The sequence below is a fragment of the Aulonocara stuartgranti genome, assembly GCF_965226115.1.
Source record: "Aulonocara stuartgranti genome assembly, chromosome: 12".
In the NCBI taxonomy this organism is placed as follows: domain Eukaryota; kingdom Metazoa; phylum Chordata; class Actinopteri; order Cichliformes; family Cichlidae; genus Aulonocara; species Aulonocara stuartgranti.
Window position 1 is genome coordinate 5483885 of NC_138948.1, and position 27086 is coordinate 5510970.

The window sequence follows — 27086 nt, forward strand, 5'->3', positions numbered from 1 at the left end:
AAAGATGACATCTGATGAATAGTAAGAGTTAAAAGAAATCATTCAAAATTTATTCAAAGCTTAAAGTGTTTCCTTATCCAGAATTTAGATACTAAATGTGCATTAGTTCAGTCTTAAGAGAAGCATGACAGTGGACAGGCTGGACACAAACATAGTTGCTGTAATCTAGCTGATGTTTAATGCAAGGATGGGTCTCTGAGTTTAATGTATGATTATGTATAATGTATAATGAAGAATATTTATATTTCAATGTTTTAAACACAAAAGGAACAAGGAAACAGAAAAAAGAGCAAAGTATAACAAGATCTGGGCAAGAATAATCAGGAATTCTAATAAAGACATCAGGCTGTTGATAAAGGTGTGTATATATATATATATATATATATATATATATATATATATATATATATATATATATATATAGAGAGAGAGAGAGAGATAGATAGATAGATATAGGTCATTGTCCTTATTTTTCAACAGGACAATGACCTAAACAACACCTCCAGGCTGCGTAAGGGCTATTTGATAAAGAAGGAGAGTGATAGAGTGCTGTGCCAGATGGCCTGGCCTCCATAGTCACCTGACCTAAACCCAATTGAGATGGTTTGGGATGATATGGACAGCAAAGTGAAGGCAAAAAGGCCAACAAGTGCTTGTGATCTCTGGAAACTCGTTCAAGACTGTCGGAAAAGTATTTCGCATGACCTCATGAAGCTGAACAAGATTATGCCAAGAGTGTGCATAGCAGTAATCTAAGCAAAGGGAGGCTATTTTGAAGAATCTAAAATCAAAAATATTTTTTGAGTTATTTCACACTTTTTTGTTTAAATTCGGTATGTGTTTATTCATAGTTTTGATGCCTTGACAGAGAGTCTACAATGTAAATACTCAAGAAAATAAAGAAAACCCATTAAATGAGAAGGTGTGTCCAAACATTTGTAGACATCAAAGGTTTAAAAGACAAAACTATTATTAAGAATTTAAATTGTGTTTTTTGAAGCTGCAAACTAATTAGATAGCAGAAATCCCAAAATCATGTAGTAATTATTAATATAGCAAGATTAATAATTACATCAGCAATAAAAACATTTAGCCATTTTCTTAAATAACCAATCCTGACAGATTGTGATTAATGCTGACAGGTAAGACAGTGCAACAGTATGGTTTTCATTATATATATTGCACACTGTGTCTGTATTATGGTAAATATAATGGCCAAATTGCGAATGTTTTTTTTCCTGTAATTACATTTTAATTTCATTTAACTTTTTGAAGGGTACATGTATGGATTATAAAGATTATACATAATCAGTAATGTCAGTCAGCAACATTGTCTTGTTTATCTGTATTCACACTTGACAAGATGAAAATTCAAAAGACATTTATATTGAGCTCATTTTCAGAAACGAAAGTGGTTACAAATTTTGCAACACAATCATCATTCCTTTTTGACTTTGTTTCTGTAAAATAATTTACGCAACAGAAACCTGACTGCTGAAACAAAAATGGTAAATACTAGCAAAGTAACTGCCAGCAGAAAGGCTGCCACATCGATCGAGTAGTACTGGATGCTGGACATCTTGTAAGACTCCGTCCTTAAGTGCGCCGCTCCTTTGTGCCGCATGACAAACTCGATCCAGAACATGGCTCGGTCCAGCGGTTTCATAGGCTGATCTCTTTGGATGCTGGACAGCTCCTTCATCTTCTCCCTGTAGGATGGTTGGTAGAGTACCTCCTTTAGCGCCTCCAAGAAGTTTTCTTTGTTCACTGTTGCAATATCAAGGACTTTGGCCACACCTTTTGCTTTCATCCTGAAGAAGTTATCAGCCTGGTCAAACAAAAGGGGCAGGCCAACCAGGGGCACACCGTGGTAAACGGCCTCCTGTATCCCATTGGTGCCTCCATGGGCCACAAACACTCTGGTCTTGGGGTGACCCAGGAGGTCATTTTGGGGCAACCAGTCCAAGATTCGCGTGTTATTACCAAGGGTGGATGGTCTTTTGCCTTTGTGCCTCCAAATCACCTTCTGAGGAAGTTCTGCAAAAGCAGCAGCAATGTCTTCAGCGATGTCCTCTGGAAGTTCTTCTACCAGCGTCCCCAGTGTCATCACAATGACACCATGTTCACCTGAGCTCTGCACAAAGTCCTCTAGCTCTTTAGGCAGGGGCTTGGAGGGTTTGCACTGAAATCCTGACATGTAGACAACGTTTGGCATTGTGGGTCGAGGGAACTCAAAGGTGAAATCGTTTCTCATCAGCCAGATGTCTGCTGACTGAAACAGCTCCATGTAATGTACATCACTGCCAAAATGACGATGGACAAATGGTTTGTAGTTTGGTTCTGTCATATACCAATTTTGTAAAGTTAAGAAGAAAAAGTAGAGCATATTCTGGACACGCTGAATGAAAGTCATCTTGTCAGTCAGCTCTGTCCCTGGTATGGGAATGTAAGAGAGTGGGGAAGGTGCAATTGCAAAATGGCCTTCACCCTGAATAGTCCATCGGACATTAAAGACAAGTGGAAGACCCAAACGATGAGCCATAAGAACACCTGTACCAATTGCAGGATCAGTCAGAACCAAATCATATTTGGCATCACGGAGGCTCTGCATCAGCTTGGTATCCTCAAACATTCCCTCCACCATCTCAAGCACTTTGACATGCATTTGATACAACTGTTTCACTAAGTCATGCTCCATTGATAATCGAGTCCACAGTGAAGCACCTTGGCGACGCATGATTAGTGTTTCCATTACAAATGCCTCAAAGTGCTCTTTGTTAAAACCATTCGAGAACTTTATAGTGATGGTCTTGTAGTGGGGGGACTCTGACTTGATGTACCAGGTGTCGTTTGGCCGCACCACTGTGACTTCATGACCTCTGGAGTGAAGCTCTGCGATGATGATATTCATGTTGATCCAGTGACTTCCATCCACAGGGAACACCAAGACTTTCCCTCCATTTACAAACAATGTGGAGCATAGCAGCACTGCAAGTGCCAGCAAGTTTGGATGGCACATCTCTGAAAGAGTCAGACAAAGATGTCAGGATGTTAGATCATCTCTTATGAGGAGATGGAGTTTGAGTTTAAAAGTTTGAATCACCCTAATAAATAAGGAGAAATACCTGAGATAAAGTTTAAGTTGAGAAGATATGGACTGGCCAATATTTAAACTTGACCACTGGATGTCAGACGTATTTGCCAGCTCTGCTTTGGTTTTGGCTTAGATAAGATAAAAACGTAAATTTAAAGGTTAAGATAAAGATGTGAATTATTATCTTAAAGTCATGAGCCTCTTACTCACAGCAGTGAGCATCTCGTACAGTTGACCTCATTAGTGATAAGTTAGTGACTTTGCTGCTAAATTTTCATACCTTTTTAACATCGCAGTCACAAAAAGCAAAATAAGAAATAAGAAACTAAAGTGAATCTCTAAACACTATGAGATTGTCCTTCAAGTATGGGCTCAAAATGTGGTCATAAATATTTTGTACTTGTAAAAAAGATTTGTATGTGTAAAAAAGATTTGTGTGTGTGTAAAAAAGATTTGTATGTGTAAAAAAGATTTGTGTGTGTGTGTAAAAAAGATTTGTATGTGTAAAACAGATTTGTGTGTGCGTAAAAAAGATTTGTGTGTGGACTTAGAAAAAAAAAAACCCTGCAAGTTACAAGTACGAATTTTGACCCTATTTTTCTTCCTTTCATCTGATTGGTCAATGTCATGTCAATCACAAATGTAACAATCCAATCAGAGAACAGATGGGTTTGGATGTCGGAGGGGCGCTTTTTTTGAACTGCAGGTCTTTGAAGGGAATAAATGCCCTTTTACATGCCAACCCAGCGTTTTCCTTCATCACCACGAAGGAAAACAGTCTGTGGTCGTCCGAGTTTGGTGATTTTTGTGTCATAGGTCTACGTGTTTAATACAGGGACTTCCACAGCCTTTTCAACAGCGCTGCGGACCGCGGGGTGGGGGCGGGCAGTGTTTTGGAAATGACAGTCTTCATTACAAAGCTTTCTTCGTTATGAATTAGCATACATGTTTTTATTGAACATTTGAGGAACCAGCAAAAAAACCAGAAACTCTTGTAGAGGACATAAAGTCAGAGATAGAAAAGACAAGGAGCAGGTGCATCTAGTACAGGTAGAGCTGCTGCAAAAACCCACAGAGCCCAGCAGCCAGCGCAACAAATTCTGGATCCTTTGCTTTTAGTTAGCAGTTAGCATTAGCAGCACATCCTGCGTCCGATGTGAAATGACTTTTATGCTGCGCACTGTGACTCACAGCAATGGTCCTGGGTCAGCCCTGACTTTGTGTTAAACTAATCCTAAAGTAATAATGGTATTTCTAACCACTGATATACCACAACTTTATCCTTTCAACAGCTACTGAAAGTTAGGGGACCTAGCTGCTATCGGATATTTATATAGAGATCCTGCAGCTTCAAACTGTATCACCCTTCAAGGACCTGCAGTTCAAAAAAGCGCCCCTCCAACAGCCAAACCCATCTGTTCTCCGATTGGATTGTTACATTTGTGATTGACATGACATTGACCAATCAGATGAAAGGAAGAAAAATAGGGTCAAAATTCGCACTTGTAACTTGCAGGGGTTTTTTTTCTAAGTCCACACACAAATCTTTTTTACGCACACACAAATCTTTTTTACACACATACAAATTCTTTTTACACACACAAATCTTTTTTACACACAAATCTTTTTTACACACACATCTTTTTTACACACACAAATCTTTTTTACACATACAAATCTTTTTTACACACACACAAATCTTTTTTACTCACATACAAATTCTTTTTTACACACACACAAATCTTTTTTACTCACATACAAATTCTTTTTACACATACAAATCTTTTTTACACACACACACACAAATCTTTTTTACACACACACACAAATCATTTTTACACATACAAATCTTTTTTACACACACATAAATTCTTTTTACACATACATATCTTTTTTACACACACACACACAAATCTTTTTTACACATACAAATCTTTTTTACAAGTACAAAATATTTATGACCACATTTTGAGCCCATATTCAAGTCTTCTTTGGTTTCAGTAGCTAAAGACTTGCATTGATTCAGTTTAAATTAAATAATGTAAGGAAACACTAATAAGCTTCTTAATTTCTTATTTGAAAGAGACAGACATTTCTGTTCTTCAGGATAAGATCAATTTGAGCAAATTCTTGATCCTTCATGTTCTACCAGTAAAGTGGTAAAGTCCAATATTTCACTTTACTCATGCAGCAAATAAGTCTTTAGTCCTTCATTAAATGTAATCATGTGAAACCTAATGTTGTGCCCTTAAGCAGGGGGAATAGTGAGGAGAGATGAATGAATAATACTTACACCCAGCTCTATGTAACAGGTATTACAATTAAACAACATGAGATATGCATTAAATTATTGTCTCGACGACTTTGGACCAGTATCAGAAAGTTCTAGGTAAGACTATGGAGCCTTGAAAGGATCAGCAGAGAAGGAACCACACAATGATAGAATAGATGTGATTTGAGTAGAAACTGTATTGAAAGTTGTAAAGTTTACAAACCCTGCCTGTCTAAAGCCGGCTTCCTACAGTGCACAAACGCACATTAAAGGGCCCAAAAATAAAATCAAAACAACATCCTCTTTAAGGAAATTCTCCAAAGAGTTTCAATTAAAGAGCTTCCGCTCCCGTTGCTCAGTCCACTTCTCTTTAGAAAGAGAAATTAGAGTTCCTTGTGTGTGTGTTTCTGTCCATTGGTTCGAACACTACCCGGGTCGATTTTTAAAGTGTTAGTCTTATCTGTATCAAGGAAGGTAGTAATAGTCCTGAGGTTCGCTGAAGATGGATCCCACGGCTGGCCACACCGCACTCGGGTCCGTCGACAGTCACTCTCTCGGGATTGGCTCGCCACTGAACCCACAGGGTTCAGATCTCAAATGATCCAGTCCTGGTCAAAAACCAATCTATGCACACAGTGCAGAGTGCATACATTACTATTTTATCTATTCTTCTTCCATCACTCGTCTTTCAGTCAAGTATTGCTCAAGTATAACAAATTATTTTAGTTATACAATGTCTCAACCATCCTAAAATAATTTGAGTTACATCACACAAGGTCTTAGTGCAACAGAAAATATACCTTATATTTACCCTTTTGGGAATAAATAAACTTATAAGATTCACTCTCCCATATTTATCCTTTTAACAGCTTGCTTTTAACTGTTCTTTTTTCAGATATTTCAACCTGAATTATTTCTCAGAAAAATATATCAACTTCTTTAAACATTAACACATTCAACAGAGTAATGAGATCCCTCACATTTTATAATCACATTTTATGAACTTTTTGCATCTTCATCAAATGAATTAACTTCTAAGTCAACAAAACTGAAAGGGTGCATTTAAGCACTACATGACAATATTACTGCTTCTCCAACGTTTTGGAAAGCTAACAAACTCAGATGAATCACAGTAATGTTAGAACACAGAGATCGCTAAGCAGTAACTTAATACTAGCGGTTAGCTGGGCACATTCTAATGTATACTTTAGCACTTAAAATTAAACATCTGCACATCAGTGATCTTACAGTACTTTAAACATAAATATCACAACTCCGACTGGTTTTATTTTTTAAAGCAGAAAATATATTGACAGCAGTCAACTACATGTCTTTATGGTGCTAACATTCATGTAGCATCCCTTACCGGAGCTCGTGGTGAGATAGCTCGTCCAGCTGACGCAGCTTCCCACGGCCGTATTTCACAGATCTCAGATCCAGGATCTTTCAGCTAATTTGGCGGTTGCCTCGTGAGTAGCGGTTGCCTCGTGAGTAGCGGTTGCCTCGTGAGTAGCGGTTGCCTCGTGAGTAGCGGTTGCCTCGTGAGTAATGGCTTCCACAACAGGAAATGTTGACTAACAGAAAGTCATCTCAAGGCATACTCGCCTCCTAGCGGCGGGGAGGGAAAATTACACCTCCAACCTTATGCAGCAGCACAACCCACAAATCTGATGTGGGTTACATCTAGCTTTCACTCGTCTGTATTGAGTCTAACAAAAACAACACAATCAGAACCACATCCTCGTTGCTTTGATACACTCAGTCTAAGGACCACAGTTTCCAACTAAGGCTGCGTTCACACTGCAAGTCTTAATGCTCAATTCTGATTTTTTGATCTAATCCGATTTTTTTTGTCTGCTTGTTCACACTACAAATAAAATGTGACAGCAAACGTGCTCTAGTGTGAACCCTCAAAGAGGCCCACATGCGCAAAAGAAGACGTCACACAACGCGCTCTGTTTAGACCCAGACCAAACAGTATTGTTTGACTGATGGCCCTTAATGTAAAGAGTTGTTTCGGACTTTGTTTTCCAATTGTGCTTTAAGTTATAAAGTTATGGTGTTATTTACATATGGCCTAATAATTATCCTTATTGCTGTTTTAGAGAGGAGCGGTGCTTCAAAGGATAGTTGCAGATTTCTGTCAGAATCTGCAGATTATACAGTACAAATAAAATGTTCATGTTTCACTGGATGGCCAGGAAGCGTTCACGATGTCTTCTCGGGCGCTTCTGCGGTGCTGATAATTGGCGTCTGTCTTGTGTCAGTGACGTAACGCGACATGACCATTCAAACAGCAGTCACTTTCTAAAACATCAGATATGTATCAGATTCAGTACCACAAACGAAAGTGCTAATTTAGTTTAGCTTTCCAATTCAGCACAATTCAGTTATTAATCAAAAGGTTGTGCTTACCTTTAATTTAGTGGGCCCCGTCCACCCGATTGATCTGCTGATTCCTGTCCGTCTGACACTGGACTCTGTCCTCCTCAATTTAACACTCAGACTCACATCAACCGGGCAGAAACACCAAAAACTGTCCCGATTCTTTTTTGATGTGCTGAGAATAAACAACCAATACTCAGATCAAGTCCAGTCAACAACAATTATTTATTAAACACATATGTGGGAGATGTACACAACGTCACCCTCTGCATAGATCTCAAAGAGGAAGCACACGTCATACTGTTTTATATGTCAGGTTTCACGCCCCCTCATGTGTAAGCAGATAACATAACACGCATCAGTTACCGTTAGTGACAGTAAGACACAATTCCTTTTTCCGTGATCTTATGCAATTACTTAGAAATCTTTCTTAACTGCCTCTTGCCCCAGGGTTTCCTTTTGTTCTCTCTTAGCAGAGCAAACGCACGCCATGCTCTCTGCAACTCTGCAGCTTCCTATTCTGCACAGTTTCAGTCTTGCTAAGCAACAGTGTTGGTCAAGTTACTTGAAAAAAGAAAAAAGTAATCAGTAACTAATTACTGATTACTTCCCCCAAAAAGTAATCCCGTTACTTTACTGATTACTTATTTTCAAAAGTAATAATTACTTAGTTACTTTTTAAAAACACGATTTACAACCTGAATAGGTGATAAAGTGATAGATCTTTCAGCCCAATTCTATTTTTTCTACATAATCCATCATACAAAATGTAATCAAATGGAAAAGTCTCTTTTTTTAACTTGTTTTATCAGTTTTAATCTTTTAACTTTATGCATCAAGTAAAAATTTAATTATATGCAACATTCTCTGACTTGAATAAATTAGTTTAACATTTAAACCTATTTTCTACACATTCCCGCACATAAAATAAAATATTTTTTGTGTTTACACTCACTCTTTCAAATAGATGCAAGTAAAACACAGCAGAAAATAAATAAAGTCAAAGACTCAGCGGTCCTGTTGCTCTATTTTCACCTGTAAAGCAGGACTGTGGGAGGCGGAGGTTTACCCTGGTGCAGGTGTGCCGCGGTCAGTTGAAGAATCCGCGAGTTTCTCTGTGAATTTCCCATTACCTCGTTGTGCACTTGGTGCTTGCTTGGAAGTTTTGGGGTTTTTTTCGCTGTAAAAAGAAGTTTTCTTCCCACGCACGATGGACGCTAATGTTTTTGTTATTTTTTATGGAATCAAACTCAAAGTAAGGTCAGTACTTCCACGCTTTAAACGCTGCACGCTCATACTCTCTCTGCACTCGATATATGATCCATTGTTGATCTGCACACAGCTGTTGTCACTAACAGCGCACTCGCTTACGTCACTGTCGTGAGACATTCTGACAAAAAAATCACGGTTTTAGTAACGCAGTAACGCAGCGTTCCTATGGGAAAGTAACGGTAATCTAATTACCGTTTTTGCAATAGTAATCCCTTACTTTACTCGTTACTTGAAAAAAGTAATCAGTGTTACAAGTAAGGCGTTACTGCCCATCTCTGCTAAGCAATGACCTATGACACAGTTTATAACTGAAAAGTGGCCTGTAATATACTGGCCTGTTATTCAATGCATAAAACAAAATACACAGCAAATAAATACTAGAAAATATATTTTCCTAATACTTGCTGTAAGATGAACCTCTGACCAACTAGGCGCAGAAGGTATTGCATGGCACTGCAGAATGCTGTGGTAGCTGTTTTGTTTCAGGGTGCTGCTCATTCTGTCCTAATCACCAACCCTGGATCCAGCAAAACAGCCCCAGACCGTCACACTTCCTCCTCCATGTTTGACAGTGGATGGCACACACTGTGAAATCACAGTGAAATCACAGCAGCGTCTCTTCTTTCTCCGCAAACTAAGAAGAGCAGGAGCACCAGCCCCCATCATGTACACTTTCTACAGAGGCACCATCGAGAGCATCCTGTCGAGCTGCATCACTGTGTGGTTTGGAGCCTGCAATGCGTCCTGTCATAGAACCCTCCAACGCATAGTGAGAGCTGCAGAGAGGATCATTGGTGTCTCTCTCCCCTCCCTCCAGGACATTTACAGCACCCGTCTCACTAAAAAAGCCCTTTGCATAGCGGCTGATCCCACGCACCCAATGTAAAGCTTCTTCAAGCTGCTGCCGTCAGGGAGGAGACTGCGGAGTCTCCAGGCCAGGACCAGCAGACTGAAGGACAGCTTCATCCATCAGGCTGTCAGGAAGCTTAACTCCCTCCCGATTCTGCCCCCTCTCCCCTCTTCTCCTCCATGGTCTCACTGAACTCTGTCACACACACACACACACACACACACACACACACACACACACACACACACACACACACACACTCTCTCTCTCTGACTCACTCACTGGCCTGCACCAGTTACCAGTCACTTTGTGGAGCATTGGACTGCCATTACCTCATAAGACTTTGTTGTTATACTATCTCTTACCGTATATTACTAAATCTCCATTTGCACTATTTGCCTATTTGCACTACTCTGCCTGGTTTACACTCAATGTCATTTACCCTTACCTGAATATTGTATATTGTATATTGCATAGCTTTCTTGTTAAATTGTATTGTATTTATTTAAATTTTTACTTTTTAATTTATTTTATTTGCATTTTTTAATCACTCTCTTATATTTAAATGTTCATTTGCTATTTCATCTAGGGTTTGAGAGTAACGAAATTTCTATTCTCTGTATGTCCTGTACATGTGGCAGAATTGACAAATAAAGTTGACTTTGACTTTGTTCCACAGTCAAAGTCAAAGTCAATCTTTTCGTCTACTCGATGGCGTACAAAGATCCTGCCTGATTAACCAAAGATTTCAAGTTTTGATTCGTCAGTCCATAATACCTTCTTCTAGTTTTCAGTGGTCCAATGGTGGCGTTTCATGACCCAGGCAAGCCTTTTTGTCTTATTATGACACGTTAGCAATGGCTTTCTTGCTGCAACTCGTCCTTTCAAACCTGTAGCTCAAAGTCTTCTTGTCATAGTTGAAGCTGAGACTTGCTTACTACGACATTAAGCTGTGCTTGAAGCTGTTGTCCTGTGAGCCGCTTATCATTCAAGCTGTTAACTCTCAGAAACTTGTCCTCTGATTCAGTTGTGGCTTTGGGTCTGCCAGAGTAGACCTCTTCCTGTCAGAGTTTGCCCAGTTTCTGAGTGCCTTTTGGTGTTGAAGGAAACTGTACTCACTGACACCTTGACTTTATTTGCAATTTCTCTGTAAGACAGACCTACATTTTTAATTGCTATGATGGTCTGGCTCTCTTCCACTGTTAATTGTCTTTTTCTCGCCATTTTTGTAGCAACACACTGCTTTCTGCTGTACAATACTGTTCAAAATGGTAAATGGCCTGTATTTATATAGCGCTTTACGAGTCCCTAAGGACCCCAAAGCGCTTTACATATCCAGTCATCCACCCATTCACACACACATTCACACACTGATGATGGCAAGCTACATTGTAGCCACAGCCACCCTGGGGCGCACTGACAGATGCTCATTAGGGTCTGGTAACACAGTGTGTTCCTACACTGCTTTTATGCAGACAGAGGGGGGTGCAAGTGATCCAGAAAAGTTGGGACACCTGTAGGAATTAGTAGCACCAGCTTTCAAGGCTTGATCAACCTCCATTGCTGCAGAACAGCTTTAAATTGTTAACCATTTTAATGTTCCCTGAAGTCTTCTTTAGTTTCAGTAACTAAAAACTTGTATTGATTCAGGTCAAATTAAATAATTTTAGGAAAAACCAATAAGCGTCTTTATTTTTTATTTGAAAGTGACCAAATATTTGTGTTCTTCAGGATGAGACCAATTTGAGCAAATTCGTGAGCCTTTGCGTTCTTCCAGTAAAGTAGTACAGTCCAATATATCACTTTACTCATATTCTGTTTGCATAGGGTTAATGTTAGGGTTGGGGTCATTGCCAGTGATGACTTAGACCTCAAAAAGTTAAAGAGTAAAAACAATAAGAACTTGACTTGTAAAGAAAACTCACACGATAAATCGGTGTCAGATGAAAAACTTTCATAAATCCTGAATATATGATTCAAGTAGTTAAATACGGAGCCTCACACGGGACATTGCAGAAAAAAAAATGAAGATGAACTTCTGTGAGATCTCGCAAAACTTTTGCGAGTACGGTGTTCCCCCCAGCTCTAGTGGGCCTCGACTTCCCGGTCAGCTTTGAGCTGGTGGGTAACAGATGTCTCCGAAAACATCGGCGCACTTTTGCAAATAATTGATGTCTTGATAAAAAGTCCAGATATTTGCCGCCATTGTTAGAAACTGGAATTGGCTGGGCCGTGTTATGAATTCTGGGATAGGTTGGGCCACGAAGGATACACCGACTCGGCCTTCAAATGCGACCTGTGAAGGATTGCAGCCTATTTTGCGAGATTTCACTGAAGTTCATCTTTATTTTTTTTTTCCTCCAATGTCTCTTGTGGGGCTCTGTAGTTAAATGTAGTTAAGTTAAAAATAAATGTAACAATGGAGACATTGCTGTATATATATTTTTTAAATCAACAAAGTGATCAATAGTGTTCTATGGTAATATGTAATTCAGTGCACCAAAATAGTTGTATTAGATTTCAACTTACTTTATTTTCTATTCCAGCACCATTTGAAATAGAGTGGGAAAAATATACCGTACACAGTGAATTTCAGCTACTTGCACACTGTTTCTATATTACTGTCAATATGTTGGTCAGGTTACAGAAGTTTTTTTTATGCACATGAAAAATATCACCATCAAATTCTGTAATATTTCTACAACAATACATATAATAAAATATGTTCTATAGTTGAGCACTGCATGAGGCCAAAATCTTCTTATGTGCTCTTAATGAAGGTTTAAACATCATCACCATACGGGTGTAGGAAAATTTAATTATCTCCCTGTTTAACTGTTAGACAATTTTAGGAAATGTGGTGATTCTTAAAGTGTTTACAACAGCAAAATATTCTAAGTCACATGAATTTAAACCCGTAACTAATTTATTGATTTACTTGCCTCATTTTCTAACTTTTTACTGAAAAACACTGAAAATTATATACATTTTAAGTTTTTAAGATTGAAAAAAAACAACAACAAAAACACATCTGAAATGTGATTAAACCGAGTTTATTAGACAATTGTGAGATTTGCATTGCTGCGCTGAGCACACACTCAGGTTTGTTGCACTACCAGTACAAATTTATCTCTGTCCTTCTCCTGAATAGAGAACAGATGACAAGCATAAAAATCATCATTCCTTTTTGACTTTGTTTCTGTAAAACTTACACATCAGAAACCTGACTGCTGAAACAAAAATGGTAAATACTAGCAAAATAACTGCCAGCAGAAAGGCTGCCACATCGATTGAGTAGTACTGGATGCTGGACATCTTGTAAGACTCCGTCCTTAAGTGCGCCGCTCCTTTGTGCCGCATGACAAACTCGATCCAGAACATGGCTCGGTCCAGCGGTTTCATAGGCTGATCTCTTTGGATGCTGGACAGCTCCTTCATCTTCTCCCTGTAGGATGGTTGGTAGAGTACCTCCTTTAGCGCCTCCAAGAAGTTTTCTTTGTTCACTGTTGCAATATCAAGGACTTTGGCCACACCTCTTGCTTTCATCCTGAAGAAGTTATCAGCCTGGTCAAACATAAGTGGCAGGCCAACCAGGGGCACACCGTGGTAAACGGCCTCCTGTATCCCATTGGTGCCTCCATGGGCCACAAACACTCTGGTCTTGGGGTGACCCAGGAGGTCATTTTGGGGCAACCAGTCCAAGATTCGCGTGTTATTACCAAGGGTGGATGGTCTTTTGCCTTTGTGCCTCCAAATCACCTTCTGAGGAAGTTCTGCAAAAGCAGCAGCAATGTCTTCAGCGATGTCCTCTGGAAGTTTTTCCACCACACACCCCAGTGTCATCACAATGACACCATGTTCACCTGAGCTCTGCACAAAGTCCTCTAGCTCTTTAGGCAGGGGCTTGGAGGGTTTGCACTGAAATCCTGACATGTAGACAATGTTTGGCATTGTGGGTCGAGGGAACTCAAAGGTGAAATCGTTTCTCATCAGCCAGATGTCTGCTGACTGAAACAGCTCCATGTAATGTACATCACTGCCAAAATGACGATGGACAAATGGTTTGTAGTTTGGTTCTGTCATATACCAATTTTGTAAAGTTAAGAAGAAAAAGTAGAGCATATTCTGGACACGCTGAATGAAAGTCATCTTGTCAGTCAGCTCTGTCCCTGGTATGGGAATGTAAGAGAGTGGGGAAGGTGCAATTGCAAAATGGCCTTCACCCTGAATAGTCCATCGGACATTAAAGACAAGTGGAAGACCCAAACGGTGAGCCATAAGAACACCTGTACCAATCGTAGGATCAGTCAGAACCAAATCATATTTGGCATCACGGAGGCTCTGCATCAGGTTGGTATCCTCAAACATTCCCTCCACCATCTCAAGCACCTTGACATGTATTTGATACATCTGTTTCACTAAGTCATGCTCCATTGATAATCGAGTCCACAGTGAAGCACCTTGTCGACGCATGATTACTGTTTTCATAACAAATCCCCCAAAGCGCTCTTCATCAAATCCGGTTGAGGAATTTATAGTGATGGTCTTGTAGTGAGGGGACTCTGACTTGATGTACCAGGTGTCGTTTGGCCGCACCACTGTGACTTCATGACCTCTGGAGTGAAGCTCTGCGATGATGATATTCATGTTGATCCAGTGACTTCCATCCACAGGGAACACCAAGACTTTCCCTCCATTTACCAACAATGTAGAGCATAGCAGCACTGCAAGTGCCAGCAAGTTCGGATGGCACATCTCTGAAAGAGATTCTGACAAAAATGTCAAGATGTTAGATTATTTCTTAAGCAAATGGTTTGAGTTCAAGAGCTTGTATCACCCTAATAACTAATGACAGATATACCTGAGATAAAGTTTAAGTTGGGAAAATATGGACTGGCCAATATATAAATTTGGAGGTCAGATGTATTTGCCAGGTCTGCTTTGGTTTTGGCTTTTAAGATAAAAACTCAGATTTAAAGGTTAAGTTATAGATGTAGATTATTATCTTAAAGTCATGAGCCTCTTACTCACAGCAGTGAGTATCTCCTACTGTTGATCTCATTATTGATAAGTTAGTGACTTTGCCGCTAAATTTTCATACCTTTTTAACACCGTAGTCACAAAGAAACAGCAAAACAGGAAATAATTTCTGTATGACTAAACAATGATTCCAACAAAAAACGTGAAACTTGTCCTCTTGATTAGTTCATTTCAAACGTTACAATCAGCTAAACCTTTTTGTACTTGATTTGAATTCTAGAGTCAACATTTATATATGTAAACTTCGTTGATTCTTATGAATATTCATGTTAAACATTTAATCTTTTACTTTTTGTTTTTAAATATGACTTTGCTCATTATCTGCAGTAATGTTTTCTTTTAAGAGATAAGTTAAAGTTTGTGTTCCTTCAGTAAATAGAGGCTGACAAGAAGTTTGGGAGCTAGAGACGAGCATGTTGCACAGTAAAGGTGATTGTGGTGTGGAACCCCAGACTGTTCATATGATCTTAATTAAAGTGTAAATATGAGGGGAAAAAAGGCAGAATTCACTGTAACATTTGAAAAAAATAAATTAAATTAAAAAAAAAAATAATGAAATGCGGGTGAATTTGAAAAACTAAAGTGAAACTCTAAACACTATGAGATTGTTCTACAAGTCTTCTTTGGTTTCAATAACTAAAAACTTGCATTGATTCAGGTCAATTTAAATAATGTAAGGAAACACCGATAAGCTTCTTTATTTCTTATTAGAAAGTGATGGAAAATTTCTGTTCTTCAGGATAAGACCAGTTTGAACAAATTCTTCAGCTTTCACGTTCTTCCAGTAAAGTGATACAGTCCAATACTTCACTTTACTCATGCAGCAAATAAGACGTTAGTGCTTCATGAAAGGTAATCACGTTAAACCTAACCCTTCATAGTTTTTCATATATCGTCAGTGAGAATGTTTAGTAGTTTTTCGTCTGATGATCAAAACCTTAGGAAACAGTTTTAAATAAATACTACTCGGGGTTGGGGGTCATTGCTGATGATGACTTCGACCTCAAAAGGTTTAAGAGTAAAAACAATAAGAACTTTTAAAATGTTTCATGTAACAAAATGGTAAAGCTGAAACTTGACAAAAATAGTGACTTCAATTATCCCTCAATGAAAAAAGAAAAATTGCATAATAAATAGGTGTCAGATGGAAAACTTTAATAAATCCTGAATATATGTTTTAACTAGTTAGAGAGATACTCCCTACAGCTTATGACAAAATTTGATCCGATTTGATTGATGGCCCTAATCATGACCTTTTGACCTCCCCCCTCCCCCCCCGGAAGTGTGTAATTTGATCCCCTAAGCGTGACGAATTGCATCCGGAGAAGGGAGGGGGAACCCCCGGAAGCGCGGCACCTGTTGTTGGGAAAAAAAAGAAAAAAGTTTTTAGAGGGAGGAGAATAAAAGCAGAGAGGAGGAGCACAATTTCTAAGGCACAGACGCAAGATGGATTTCCTTCTGCAGCCCAGCAGCGCTCCTGTGTACTTGGACGGCGAAGAAATCTGCTCTCCCAAAGAAGGCTTTGAATATGACATATTCAAATACAGCATATTTACTATGGAAGGCCTCGATCCGGACCTTATGACCCTACCGGAAATACTCCGGAAGTGTCTAGTCATTTTCAGACCTGATGCGTCATGTTCCCTAAGCATGAGGGGAGGGGTATGGTTGCTGGGGGGAGATCAGAGAGGGTTCCTGAAGCACAGCGGTGACGCAGCAGTTGACTCTGTGCTGTATAGAGAGACAGAGCGGCAGTTAGTTTTCCACAAACTCATAGTTTGAATTCTGTTTCGATATTATGACAATTTTCTCTGTATTTCTTTTTTTTTTTTTACAATAGCGGATGTAATTTTACTTTCTTAAGCTGCACCGGCGTTTGTAATGGGAATAAAGAGTGACTTCCTGTAGAGAACCGTTTCTTTCAATAGTATTTTATTTTCCTATAATACAGACGCAGTAAAAAAACCTTTAAGATACGCCATAGCTTGTGATGAAAATAAGAACTTTCTATCCGCTTGTAACCTACAGGCTGCCTATGTGTAAAAATGAATAAATATCCCTTAGTGAATACTACTTTTCCCTTTGAGAGTCCTTTTTACAAGAGACTGAAAAACAAACCATAATAGCCGTGACAGGAGCTCTTGTTTCTCTCACACACACACACACACACACACACACACACACACACACACACACACACCGCGGGTCAAGGAGGAATGAGACAGCAGATATCAGTTTTTTCTCAATGCTTATAACCTATAACGCGTCCTCCAAAAAATTATTATTATTATTAAAACATCTATATGAGGTAGCTTTTGCGCAGCCTGCTCCTTGGTAGAGTTTTTTTCTTCATTACTTTTACAATGGGTTTTCTCAATAGACAGAAAATGATGACGCTGAGGAGTCAACAGCCGATATTATCATTGCTTGTAACCCGGTAAATAATTTCGTACATCTCCCCATAAAATAAGCCTTAGTGGAAAAAAGCTCATATTAGGGGGCAGGGATAGCTCAGTAGGTAAAGTGGTCGCCCCATGATTGGAAGGTCGGCGGTTCGAATCCACTTAACGGCTACCCTGAGGTACCCCTGAGCAAGGTACCGTCCCTACACACTGCTCCCCGGGCGCCTGCTTAGTGGGCTTCCCACTGCTTCACTGAGTGAATGGGTCAAATGCAGAGAAAAACAAGTAATTTCCCCATGGGGATCAATAAAGTATCCATTATTATTATTATTATTATTATATTCGAATAAGTTTATTCCCCTCTGTGAGAAAGAGTTTTTTTCTCAGAGTCAACCATGAGGCGAGTTTTGTCAACAGGAGGCGAGCAAGAACAACTGTTGCCCATAAAGTAAAACAAATATCCGCCTCTAAGTCGTATTTTACCGTTGCAGAATGTGGAAAACAGACAGCCCTCACAGGAGGCACCCAGGGGCCCACCTCACACACCATAGTTAAAATATTTAAATTTCAACTAAATTTGTAGTAATGATCGGATTTCCTCACTTATCTACACCACACTCCTTGTCCTTGATTTCTTATCGTTTCTTATTGTTCCTCTGTCCCTTAATAGAAACCACATATATAGAAACTATCCTCCCTTTCAGTTGTCTTTTGCACTTCCATATCGCAAAGCAGTTACTGTAGGTTATTTTCTGCTTATGCATTAATGTAATTAATTAACTTATTTATCCTTAAGTAAGGTAATGACTTGAGTTCTAATGCTTTTTGTCTCTTGAGTTAGCTGTCAATGTGGGATTTTTTTCCCCTTTTGTTCAGTTAAAGCTGCCTTTCATTCTTCAACACAGCTTAAACTCTAATAGGTAAGCTTTCTTGTAATTTCTTAGTTCTGCAGGCTTCTTGAAAGACATCCGAGACTCTTCTTTGGATGCTGGCTGCCTTTTGTTTTGTTTTCTGTCAAGATGATCCCACACCGCTTCGATTATCTTGAGGTTCGAACCCTGGAGAGATCAATCCATGACTGATGCGTTGTTTCATCCAGGCATACTTTGACTACATTGGCAGTATGTTTGCGATCATTGTCGTACTGAAAAATGAAGTTGAAGCCAATCAGACACTACGTGGTATTACATGGTCGATCAAAATCTGGTGGAACTTTTCTACATTCATAATTTGATTAATTTGGATAAGAGCTCCAACAACACTGGCTGAAATCCAGCCTCAAAGCACGGTAGAGTATCCACGCTGTGTTAAAGACGGCTATAGACATTCACTGTTGTATCTCTCTTCGGACCTCTTCCATGCATATTTCAAATTTGGATTCATTACTCCATAAGACATATTACAGCTGATTTCTTTTTCCAGTCAATTTCTTGTGTAATTTGGCACACCTCAGCCTTATTTTTCTCTGTTCTCCTTCCTTAAGAATGGCTTATTAACAGCCACCCTTCCAACTCAGATAACTTTTGATGAGGTTTCATGAAATGTTTACAGCACTCGAGTTACTCGCCACGGCCATCCTAAATGCTAAGAACACTAAACTTTAATTCTAAATTACGTAATTAACGTTAACCAGAAAAAACAAGCCAAAGTCGAAATGTTGCTGAGCTGACCTGTGGTATGCTATGTCTTCTAAAGCACGTATAATGTAAACAGAACTGGTCTTTGCACAGAAGCCTGTGGAGCTTCATAATTAACCTCAGTGTGTGAAGAGGACTCTCCATTTAATAATAGCTGTAATAAAATGTAAAGGGCAAGCTTTACTTACACAGCCTCACACACAGTAGATTTTTAAAGTTTTTGGGTACAGGGGTTTAGCCACAGATGCAACATCCACTTTTGATAAAGATCACGCCACCTGTTTATTTCTTAAGAAATTAAGCATCTTCATTAAGCTCTTATTTATAAATGTCTACACAATAATAGACACCGTGTGCTCTGTGACGTTATAGCAGCACTGCCAGCAAGCTTGGATGGCACATCTCTGAAAGAGATTCTGACAGAGATGTCAAGATGTTAAATCTCTCCTTCTGTTTAGTAAGGGCCTTGAGTTTAAGGGTTTCTATGAACTTAAAAACAAAGAAAAATTATTAAAAAAATTCCTTCCTGCATACACACTGGAAGATATTGGCAGTGATGTAGTGACTCCAGATCAAGAAATGACAATGGATTTCTGCAACTTGCAATGATGACAACCAAAACGTAAGTTATGAATGTTTAAGAACACATTAGATGCTATCTAGTGATTCTTATTAAACATAAGAATGACAGTTAAATCCAAGAGGCCAATTTATTTTCCTGATTAGAAGTCGGGATGTATTTAAAAAGCTAACTTCTGAGCCTTGTAATTTCACTTTGGGAATGTGGCATTGTAAAATACTTTGGTATTTTATAATGTACATCATTAGTGATCTAGATTACTAATCTGAGTAAATAATATAACTCAGTCATTTCAGTTTATGTTTGACAGCAAAGGTTGCCATATAGCTAAAACCACCCTGATTCACACCACCACCAGTCTTTCTACAAAAGATTTCCAGTTGTTTTTCACTAAGCTGAGGCACCCTACTTTAATACTTGCATAGCTTCCAGATTTTCTGCAGCTCACTGGTTCAACTGCAGTGTGAAAATTCCTGCCTCTAAATCTCAGGAGGTTTAAAAGCAGGCAACAAAGCTGTTTTTTGTTCCCTGTTTCACAGCTGCCAGCATTAGTGGGTATGAAATTATAAAGCAATTATAAAGCAACAATTATAAATATTGTAAAAGCTGCCATTGATTAATGTTAAATGGTAAATGGACTGTATCTGTATAGCGCTTTACTTAGTCCCTATGGACCCCAAAGCACTTTACACTACATTCAGTCATCCACCCACACATTCACACACTGGTGATGGCAGCTACATTGTAGCCACAGCCACCCTTGGGCGCACTGACAGAGGCGAGGCTGCCGGACACTGGCGCCACCGGGCCCTCTGACCACCACCAGTCAAAAGACCTTTTGTGCTTGCAAGACTTAACATTTTTTCCTTAGTTCCGAATTTAAAATAATCAAAACAAAACTTTATAAGAAAAATCTTTGTTTTGCATCAAAAAAAGTAACTCCATGTTCTCTCTGTATTTAATTTGAGAAAGTCTGAACTTGTGTGACCTTTGAAGCTCCCTTCTTTTTTTCGAAAGAAAACAAATTTCCAAGCTGAAATGCATCCGATTCCAAAACAATTCATTCTTTTTCTTGCTTTTGTTCCTTGTGATCAGAACAAACTATGACTGTGAATGAGGATGGTTTATATAGTGAGATTCCTCCATGCAATCATAAAGCTCAGCCTTGTTATTGTTGAGAGGAGACATCTGGGAAATATTCTGTTCCTCTGTGAGAATCCATATGCTACTACTTAGCTGGTTGGTCATGCATATTTCAGAACAGAACTCGCAGCGTAACTACACAAAGAAATGCTCTAAAACAGCATTAAAGGTATTTGGGGTTTACATTAAAATGCCATTTTATCTTCTAAAACTCTTGCTGATCTTACCTAGAGCGTCCCTGTAAAAAGATCTCACGTTTCAACCAGAGCCTGTTGGTTGTGTGTCCAGCCTGCTTCACCGGTCTCTGAGTGAATGACTGCCATCGGGCTCTGGTTCAGAGCCTTTTGTAGTTTTCAGCAGCAAGGTTGGTTGTATAAGAGAAAACTGGATCAAATGTTGTGAACTCTGATCTATAGATGTAGTAGATAATACTGTTGCTACAGGTTACTATAGACAAAGACAAGTGTATCTGAAATGAATGAATGGTTTTGGGTGAAGACATTTGAGGATAAAATGGAAGTAATTGAAAAATTGGAGGCAACATAGAAATAAACTGTTGTAATTGAGTGTGATGTAAGTAGAAGGTTATTGGCGTGCATTAATCAAACAGTGTGTTCAAATAGTGAGTTCATCTACATGAACTTCATTACCTCGCCCTCTGACTTAAAAAAGTGAACGTGTTGTTTCACAAGACAAATAAATTGCACATTAAAACAAATAGCAGGCCATGAGCTAATGATCAGGAAAAAAAACATTAACAAGAAAAAATTCCCAAGTAAAGCTGCAATAGAGTTCGAAAGAGTTAATGCAAGTCTTCAAAAGATACATTATACTGTAGGTGTGTCCTATTAATTGACTAATTAATTAAATGATTCACATGATTCTACTGGATGTCCTCACACGGTAGATTAATTGCAGTCAGAGACAACAATTAAAGATAAAAAGGAATCTACATTTCTGTTTATTAAAAAACAAATTGAGCAGCGCCGCTTGATATTAACTGACATGACTGAGTGAAGTCAAAGAAACCAAGACGGTGAATAAACTAAATGACATGAAAGTAAAGATCCAAATCGGGGAGAGAAATATCATGGCACCAGTAAACTCAGTCTAGACAATAATGAAGGCAGAAATAAACTGACAGAAAGGAAGTGAAAATGCAGAAAGCAAAAAAGAAATTATCCTTCAAAATAAAGCAGGAACTAAACTGGAAAAGGGAAACACCAAGACACAGACTAAGGTGAAAATAAGAGGCGCACAAATATGAAAGTTTACCATTAATTAACTATGAGTCAACCCAAAAGCCATGATGGTATAATATTCCTCTCTGCCTTAGAGCCCTAAATTAATTGTTCAAAACTATTAACCACAGTGATCAGCTATACTGATGATATTTCTATCAGTATATTTCATTGTCATGGGTTCATTAGTCTATAATAATCATCCACATAGAATGTGCCACTTCCTCTTATTATGTATCTCAAGTAGTGTCCGAAATGTATATATTTATTCTGCTTTATTCGGATAAATATTTGTAAACATCTTTTTCCTAATTTTCCCTCCCTTCTTCTTCAGCCCCCACATCCAGAACTCCGTCCAGCAGCCGGACTCCCACTGTGACTCCGTCCCTGCCGAGGCGCTCGGACACCGTCCAACCTCTGCCCTCTCCCAGCAGCACCCTACAGAGACAGCATCTTGACAGACCCCAACCTCACCACACCCAGGTCTCTCCCTCCTCTCATGCAGACGGGAGCTGCTACACAGAGCTGTACCCTGGTCCTCAGAGCTATGTGGAGAGGCTGCAGGCAGAAGAGGGGTCAGCGGGAGTCGACCCACTGAGGGCCGAGGATGGGAATGTGTACTTTTCACCTGTGGTGGAGACGGTCTCCTGTTTCAAACCCAGCAGGTACCAGTCACCACTGATGGGAAAAGAGAATAAGCCTCTAGAAGTGGGCGTCCTGCGGAGGGTGAAGGAGCTTCTGGTGGAGGTCGATCCCAGGACAATGGCCAAACACATCACCAAGGCTGACTGCATGGTACTGTTTATAGCTGCTCTAATCAATATTTGTAAAGTAATAGGGACTTTTTTAAGGATGGACTGCAGCTCTGCAGAAAGGTTTAGGGATTTCTTTATTTTAGTCTGAACGCAGTGGCAACTATGCTGAAGGAAATCTAGGGCTAGCTATGCGTTAGTGATAACAGGTAAACTATGGGGTATTTGTTTGAATGCAAATTCTAAACCATTTCTAAATCAAAGTGTTACTGATGTGTGAAAACATGCAGATGTTTCAGGAGATTTTAAAGTGTATTTTCCTGCTCATCCTGTTTCCGCTAACTGAAATCTAATGCAGCAGTTCTTACATCTGTGTGTGTTCCTAGGTGGCCAGAATTCTGGAGGTCACGCCAGAGGTGCAAAGAATGATGGGCGTTACCTCCGGGATGGAGCTGCTCACGCTGCCACATGGACAACAGTTAAGACTAGACCTGCTGGAGAGGTGAATACTGTTCAACCAGTTCAGCTGTTCATTAGCGTGATAGAACGGTGTATATCTGACATGAGCCTTATTAGACTTTTGTCCACCAAGTTGGTTTTTAGTTATCTGCAAATTTATCTACTATCAAATGTTTTTACAAACTGGAACCATAAACTATAATGCTGCTAATTAAGTTAGTAGACTAGACTAGAGAGACCAACCTGGCTTTGTTACCAGGCTATAAGACTTTCTGCTGTTAAGTGGGGCATTTATACACAGGAGTGTCACAACAGCAATGACATGGTGTGTTATTCCTAATTTATTCATAGTAATTTATAATTCTTTCCATCTTTTTTTTAGCCTTCTTTTAACTACGTGATTTATTTAGTCATATGTCTGCTTTCCCTTTCAATGTTGTCTCCCTATTCCTGCTGTTGGAAGTCTTGTTCTGACTTTAAGGACCTCTTTAAGCAAAGTGTGATCACTGTGTGGGCTGACATGACCTGATATAACATAACATTCCTGCAGGTTTCAAACCATGTCGATTATGTTGGCTGTGCACGTGTTGGGCTGCACGGGGACGACTGAAGAACGAGCCTGCCTGCTTCACAAAATCATCCAAATCGCTGCTGAGCTCAAGAGCACAATGGGCAATATGTTTGGCTTCGCTGCAGTCATGAGAGCCTTGGAGCTTCCGCAGGTAAACATGCACTGCACGGAGCTTTGGTTATTTGTGTTCATGGAGATAGGGGAAGCACGCAGGAAACAGCCGGAAGAGCAAGGGATGTGTAACAAAGGTTGCCCGGGGTAAAGTTAAACCAGGGTATAGGTAAGAGATTAACAAATATTGACTTAATGGAACAGCGTAGTACAACAAACATGAGGCTGTAACCCCTTGCCTACTGTGTATACTGATAAGGGCGCAATCATGGCTCAAAGAGTTGGCAGTTCGTCTTGTAACCGGAAGGTTGCCGGTTCAATTCAATTCACTTCAATTTTATTTATATAGCGCCAAATCACAACAAAAGTCGCCTCAAGGCGCTTCATAGATACAGAGAAAAACCCAACAATCATATGACCCCCTATGAGCAAGCACTTTGGCGACAGTGGGAAGGAAAAACTCCCTTTTAACAGGAAGAAACCTCCGGCAGAACCAGGCTCAGGGAGGGGCGGCCATCTGCTGCGACCGGTTGGTGTGAGAGAAGGAAGACAGGATAAAAGACATGCTGTGGAAGAAAGACAGAGATTAATAACAGATATGATTCAATGCAGAGAGGTCTATTAATACATAGTGAGTGAGAAAGGTGACTGGAAAGGAAAAACTCAATGCATCATGGGAATCCCCCGGCAGCCTACGTCTATTGCAGTGTAACTAAGGGAGGATTCAGGGTCACCTGGTCCAGCCCTAACTATGCTTTAGCAAAAAGGAAAGTTTTAAGCCTGATCTTGAAAGCAGAGCTAGTGTCTGTCTCCCGAATCCAAACTGGAAGCTGGTTCCACAGAAGAGGGGCCTGAAAACTGAAGGCTCTGCCTCCCATTCTACTTGTAAATACTCTAGGAACAACAAGTAGGCCTGCAGAGCGAGAGCGAAGTGCTCTAATAGAGTGATATGGTACTACAAGGTCATTAAGATAAGATGGGGCCTGATTATTTAAGACCTTGTATGTGAGGAGCAGGATTTTGAATTCAATTCTGGATTTAACAGGAAGCCAATGAAGGGAAGCCAAAACAGGAGAAATATGCTCTCTCTTTCTAGTCCCTGTCAGTACTCTTGCTGCAGCATTTTGGATTAGCTGAAGGCTTTTCAGCGAGTTTTTTGGACATCCTGATAATAATGAATTACAGTCGTCCAGCCTGGAAGTAATAAATGCATGAACTAGTTTTTCAGCGTCACTCTGAGACAGGATATTTCTAACTTTAGAGATGTTGCGCAAATGGAAGACCGCAGTCTTACATATTTGTTTAATATGTGACTGTCCGAGCCCCGGGCCTTGGGCAAGACACTTCACCTACCGCCTACTGGTGATGGCCAGAGGGGCTGATGGCCCAATATGGCAGCCTCGCTTCTGTCAGTCTGCCCCAGGGCAGCCGTGGCTACAACTGTAGCTTGCCACCACCAGTGTGTGAATGTGAGAGTGAATGAATAGTGGAATTGTACAGCGCTTTGAGGGCCCCAAAAAGTGCTATATAAATGCAATCCATTATTATTATTATTATTATTATTATTATTATTATTATTACTGTGACTCACCTTTAGTGAAGATGCTTAATTTCAGGAATAGCTAAGAGGCCCACTGATATTTAATGTTATCGCTTACATGATTTAGCCTTCGGCCTTCTTTTGGGTTTCCCTGCCTCAAGGTGTCAGGCTGTAAAATGTCACAATTCTGATATCAGGGTGCTTCATCACATCCTCAAACAAAAGGTGCAAAGTCATTTATTGATAACTTATTAACCTTTCAGTGATTTTATTAACTCAAATGCAGAAAAGTTTCTTCATTTTATATTTTTTCTTAGTTATTGTTAATATATATTTTTAACTTGGCCTGTCTTTTCTGGCAAAGTTTCTGTATATATTCAAAACTGTCTTTACATAAAAAAAGACATCACCTCTGAATATTTTTAGGAATCATATACATCTCAACTATATTTTCAGACTGAAAAAAATAAAGACAGGGACAATTTCTATAAGATTAGCTGTCAAACAATTGTGGGTTCAGCTGTGCAGGTAATACAAATAGTAAGACAAATTGAATAAAACAAATATATACAAAACGAGAGGAAGGCACAAAAGCAATAGTGTTGTTCTTCGGTCTTTCAGGTGTCCCGTCTGCAGGAGACTTGGATGGCGTTACGGCAGCGGCACACAGAAGGTGCCATTCTCTATGAAAAAACTCTCAGGCCATTTATGAAGAGCCTGAACGATGGAAGAGGTAGAGCGTCTCCTGAACTCGACACCACATGATAAAAGCATGGAGAAACAATTCCTGCTCATATCTTGGTGCTACACCATTGTTTCCACAACAAACATGATCTCTGTATCTGTCTTTCAACTCTCCAGAAAGCTGTCCGCTGTCCAACACCACTTTCCCCCACGTCCTCCCTCTTCTGACTCTGATGGAGAAGAATGCAGTGGTGGGTGAGGAGGGGACAGAACTATGGGAGACGGTGGAAGTTGGGGTGGAAGTGGTCATGTTCCACCTCGGGGCGGCGAGAACCATTGCCCAGCTAGGGGGCATCTACCGCTCTAACGCTGAGAGCAAATTACAAGGTGAGAGACGAAAACAAAATGCAGTATGTCTGCTTTATAACATTAGCAAATTAAATACAAACCTTTAGAAAATTTAAACACGAAAGACCACAGGGATCCGTCTTGGGACCTGCTGTATTTACTCTCCACACAGTTGCCATTCCACTGCAGGAACACGGATCGCATGTTAGGTGCTGCAGCTTACTGCTGTTCTTCATGTTGTTTCTAATGTGCTTTCACGTTTTCCCCTTTCTTTTTTTAAATACTGCTTTCCTCAAGTTTTAGTAGAAAAGTAGCCTAGCATTTCTTAGCAGCCACTTAAGCGTTGGTAGCCTAGAGCATGTTTTTTTTCTTTTTTCAATCTGGAAAAAGGCCAACACACTGGTTCCAACCAGGTGGCAACCTGCAATAAAATATAATAAAGTCAGATTGAGGCATGCATGAAATGCATGCAAGTCAAACTACATTTGAAACCTTTTATTGAAGAGACTGGTACATGCTGCAGCATTAAATAATCTGATTATAAAAAAATAATTAGGAAAAGTGTTTTAATTTCCTAAATCCCATTCTAAGGTCATTCTTGATCTGATGGTTTATTTTAAGTTGATATTTAAGTTTATGTTTATTTAAGTTTATATTATTATTAATCAGTAAGAAATAGCTTCACGCCTGGTAGGCCAAATGAAC

The 27086-nt window shown here is 39.5% G+C and overlaps 3 protein-coding genes across 9 annotated transcripts in view; 1 reads left to right on the forward strand and 2 right to left on the reverse strand.

The window, feature by feature from the left end:
* LOC309718380 (SH2 domain-containing protein 3C-like) overlaps positions 1–27086 on the forward strand; it is a 49864-nt gene that overhangs the window by 21156 nt on the left and 1622 nt on the right. The window contains exons 7-11 of the mRNA XM_082553535.1: positions 22251–22711; positions 23055–23170; positions 23678–23849; positions 25971–26082; positions 26211–26420. Coding sequence (XP_082409661.1) covers positions 22251–22711; positions 23055–23170; positions 23678–23849; positions 25971–26082; positions 26211–26420 — 1071 coding nt within the window. The remainder of the gene's footprint in view (positions 1–22250; positions 22712–23054; positions 23171–23677; positions 23850–25970; positions 26083–26210; positions 26421–27086) is intronic.
* LOC309718385 (UDP-glucuronosyltransferase 2A2-like) lies at positions 382–8385 on the reverse strand. Of its 6 annotated transcripts, none has more exons than XM_082553546.1 (3): positions 7782–8385; positions 7048–7673; positions 382–5393 (listed from the first exon to the last, which is right to left on the reverse strand). In XM_082553546.1, exon 3 carries the CDS (start codon positions 3017–3019, stop codon positions 1439–1441), a length of 1581 nt encoding a protein of 526 aa, XP_082409672.1. In that variant the 5' UTR covers positions 3020–5393; positions 7048–7673; positions 7782–8385; the 3' UTR covers positions 382–1438. The 6 variants fall into 6 exon arrangements, with proteins under 6 accessions (XP_082409672.1, XP_082409670.1, XP_082409675.1 ...); XM_082553544.1 differs by lacking the exons at positions 7048–7673; positions 7782–8385 and adding an exon at positions 6733–6877 and having other exon boundaries at positions 382–3021; positions 3126–5990; XM_082553549.1 differs by lacking the exon at positions 7048–7673 and having other exon boundaries at positions 382–3021.
* Positions 12911–20973, reverse strand: LOC309718383 (UDP-glucuronosyltransferase 2A2-like). 2 transcript variants are annotated; one of them, XM_082553540.1, is made up of 3 exons: positions 20903–20968; positions 16505–16644; positions 12911–14642 (listed from the first exon to the last, which is right to left on the reverse strand). In XM_082553540.1, the coding sequence occupies exons 2-3, from the start codon at positions 16563–16565 to the stop codon at positions 13051–13053; spliced, it is 1653 nt and encodes a 550-aa protein (XP_082409666.1). In that variant the 5' UTR covers positions 16566–16644; positions 20903–20968; the 3' UTR covers positions 12911–13050. The 2 variants fall into 2 exon arrangements, with proteins under 2 accessions (XP_082409666.1, XP_082409667.1); XM_082553541.1 differs by lacking the exon at positions 16505–16644 and having other exon boundaries at positions 20903–20973.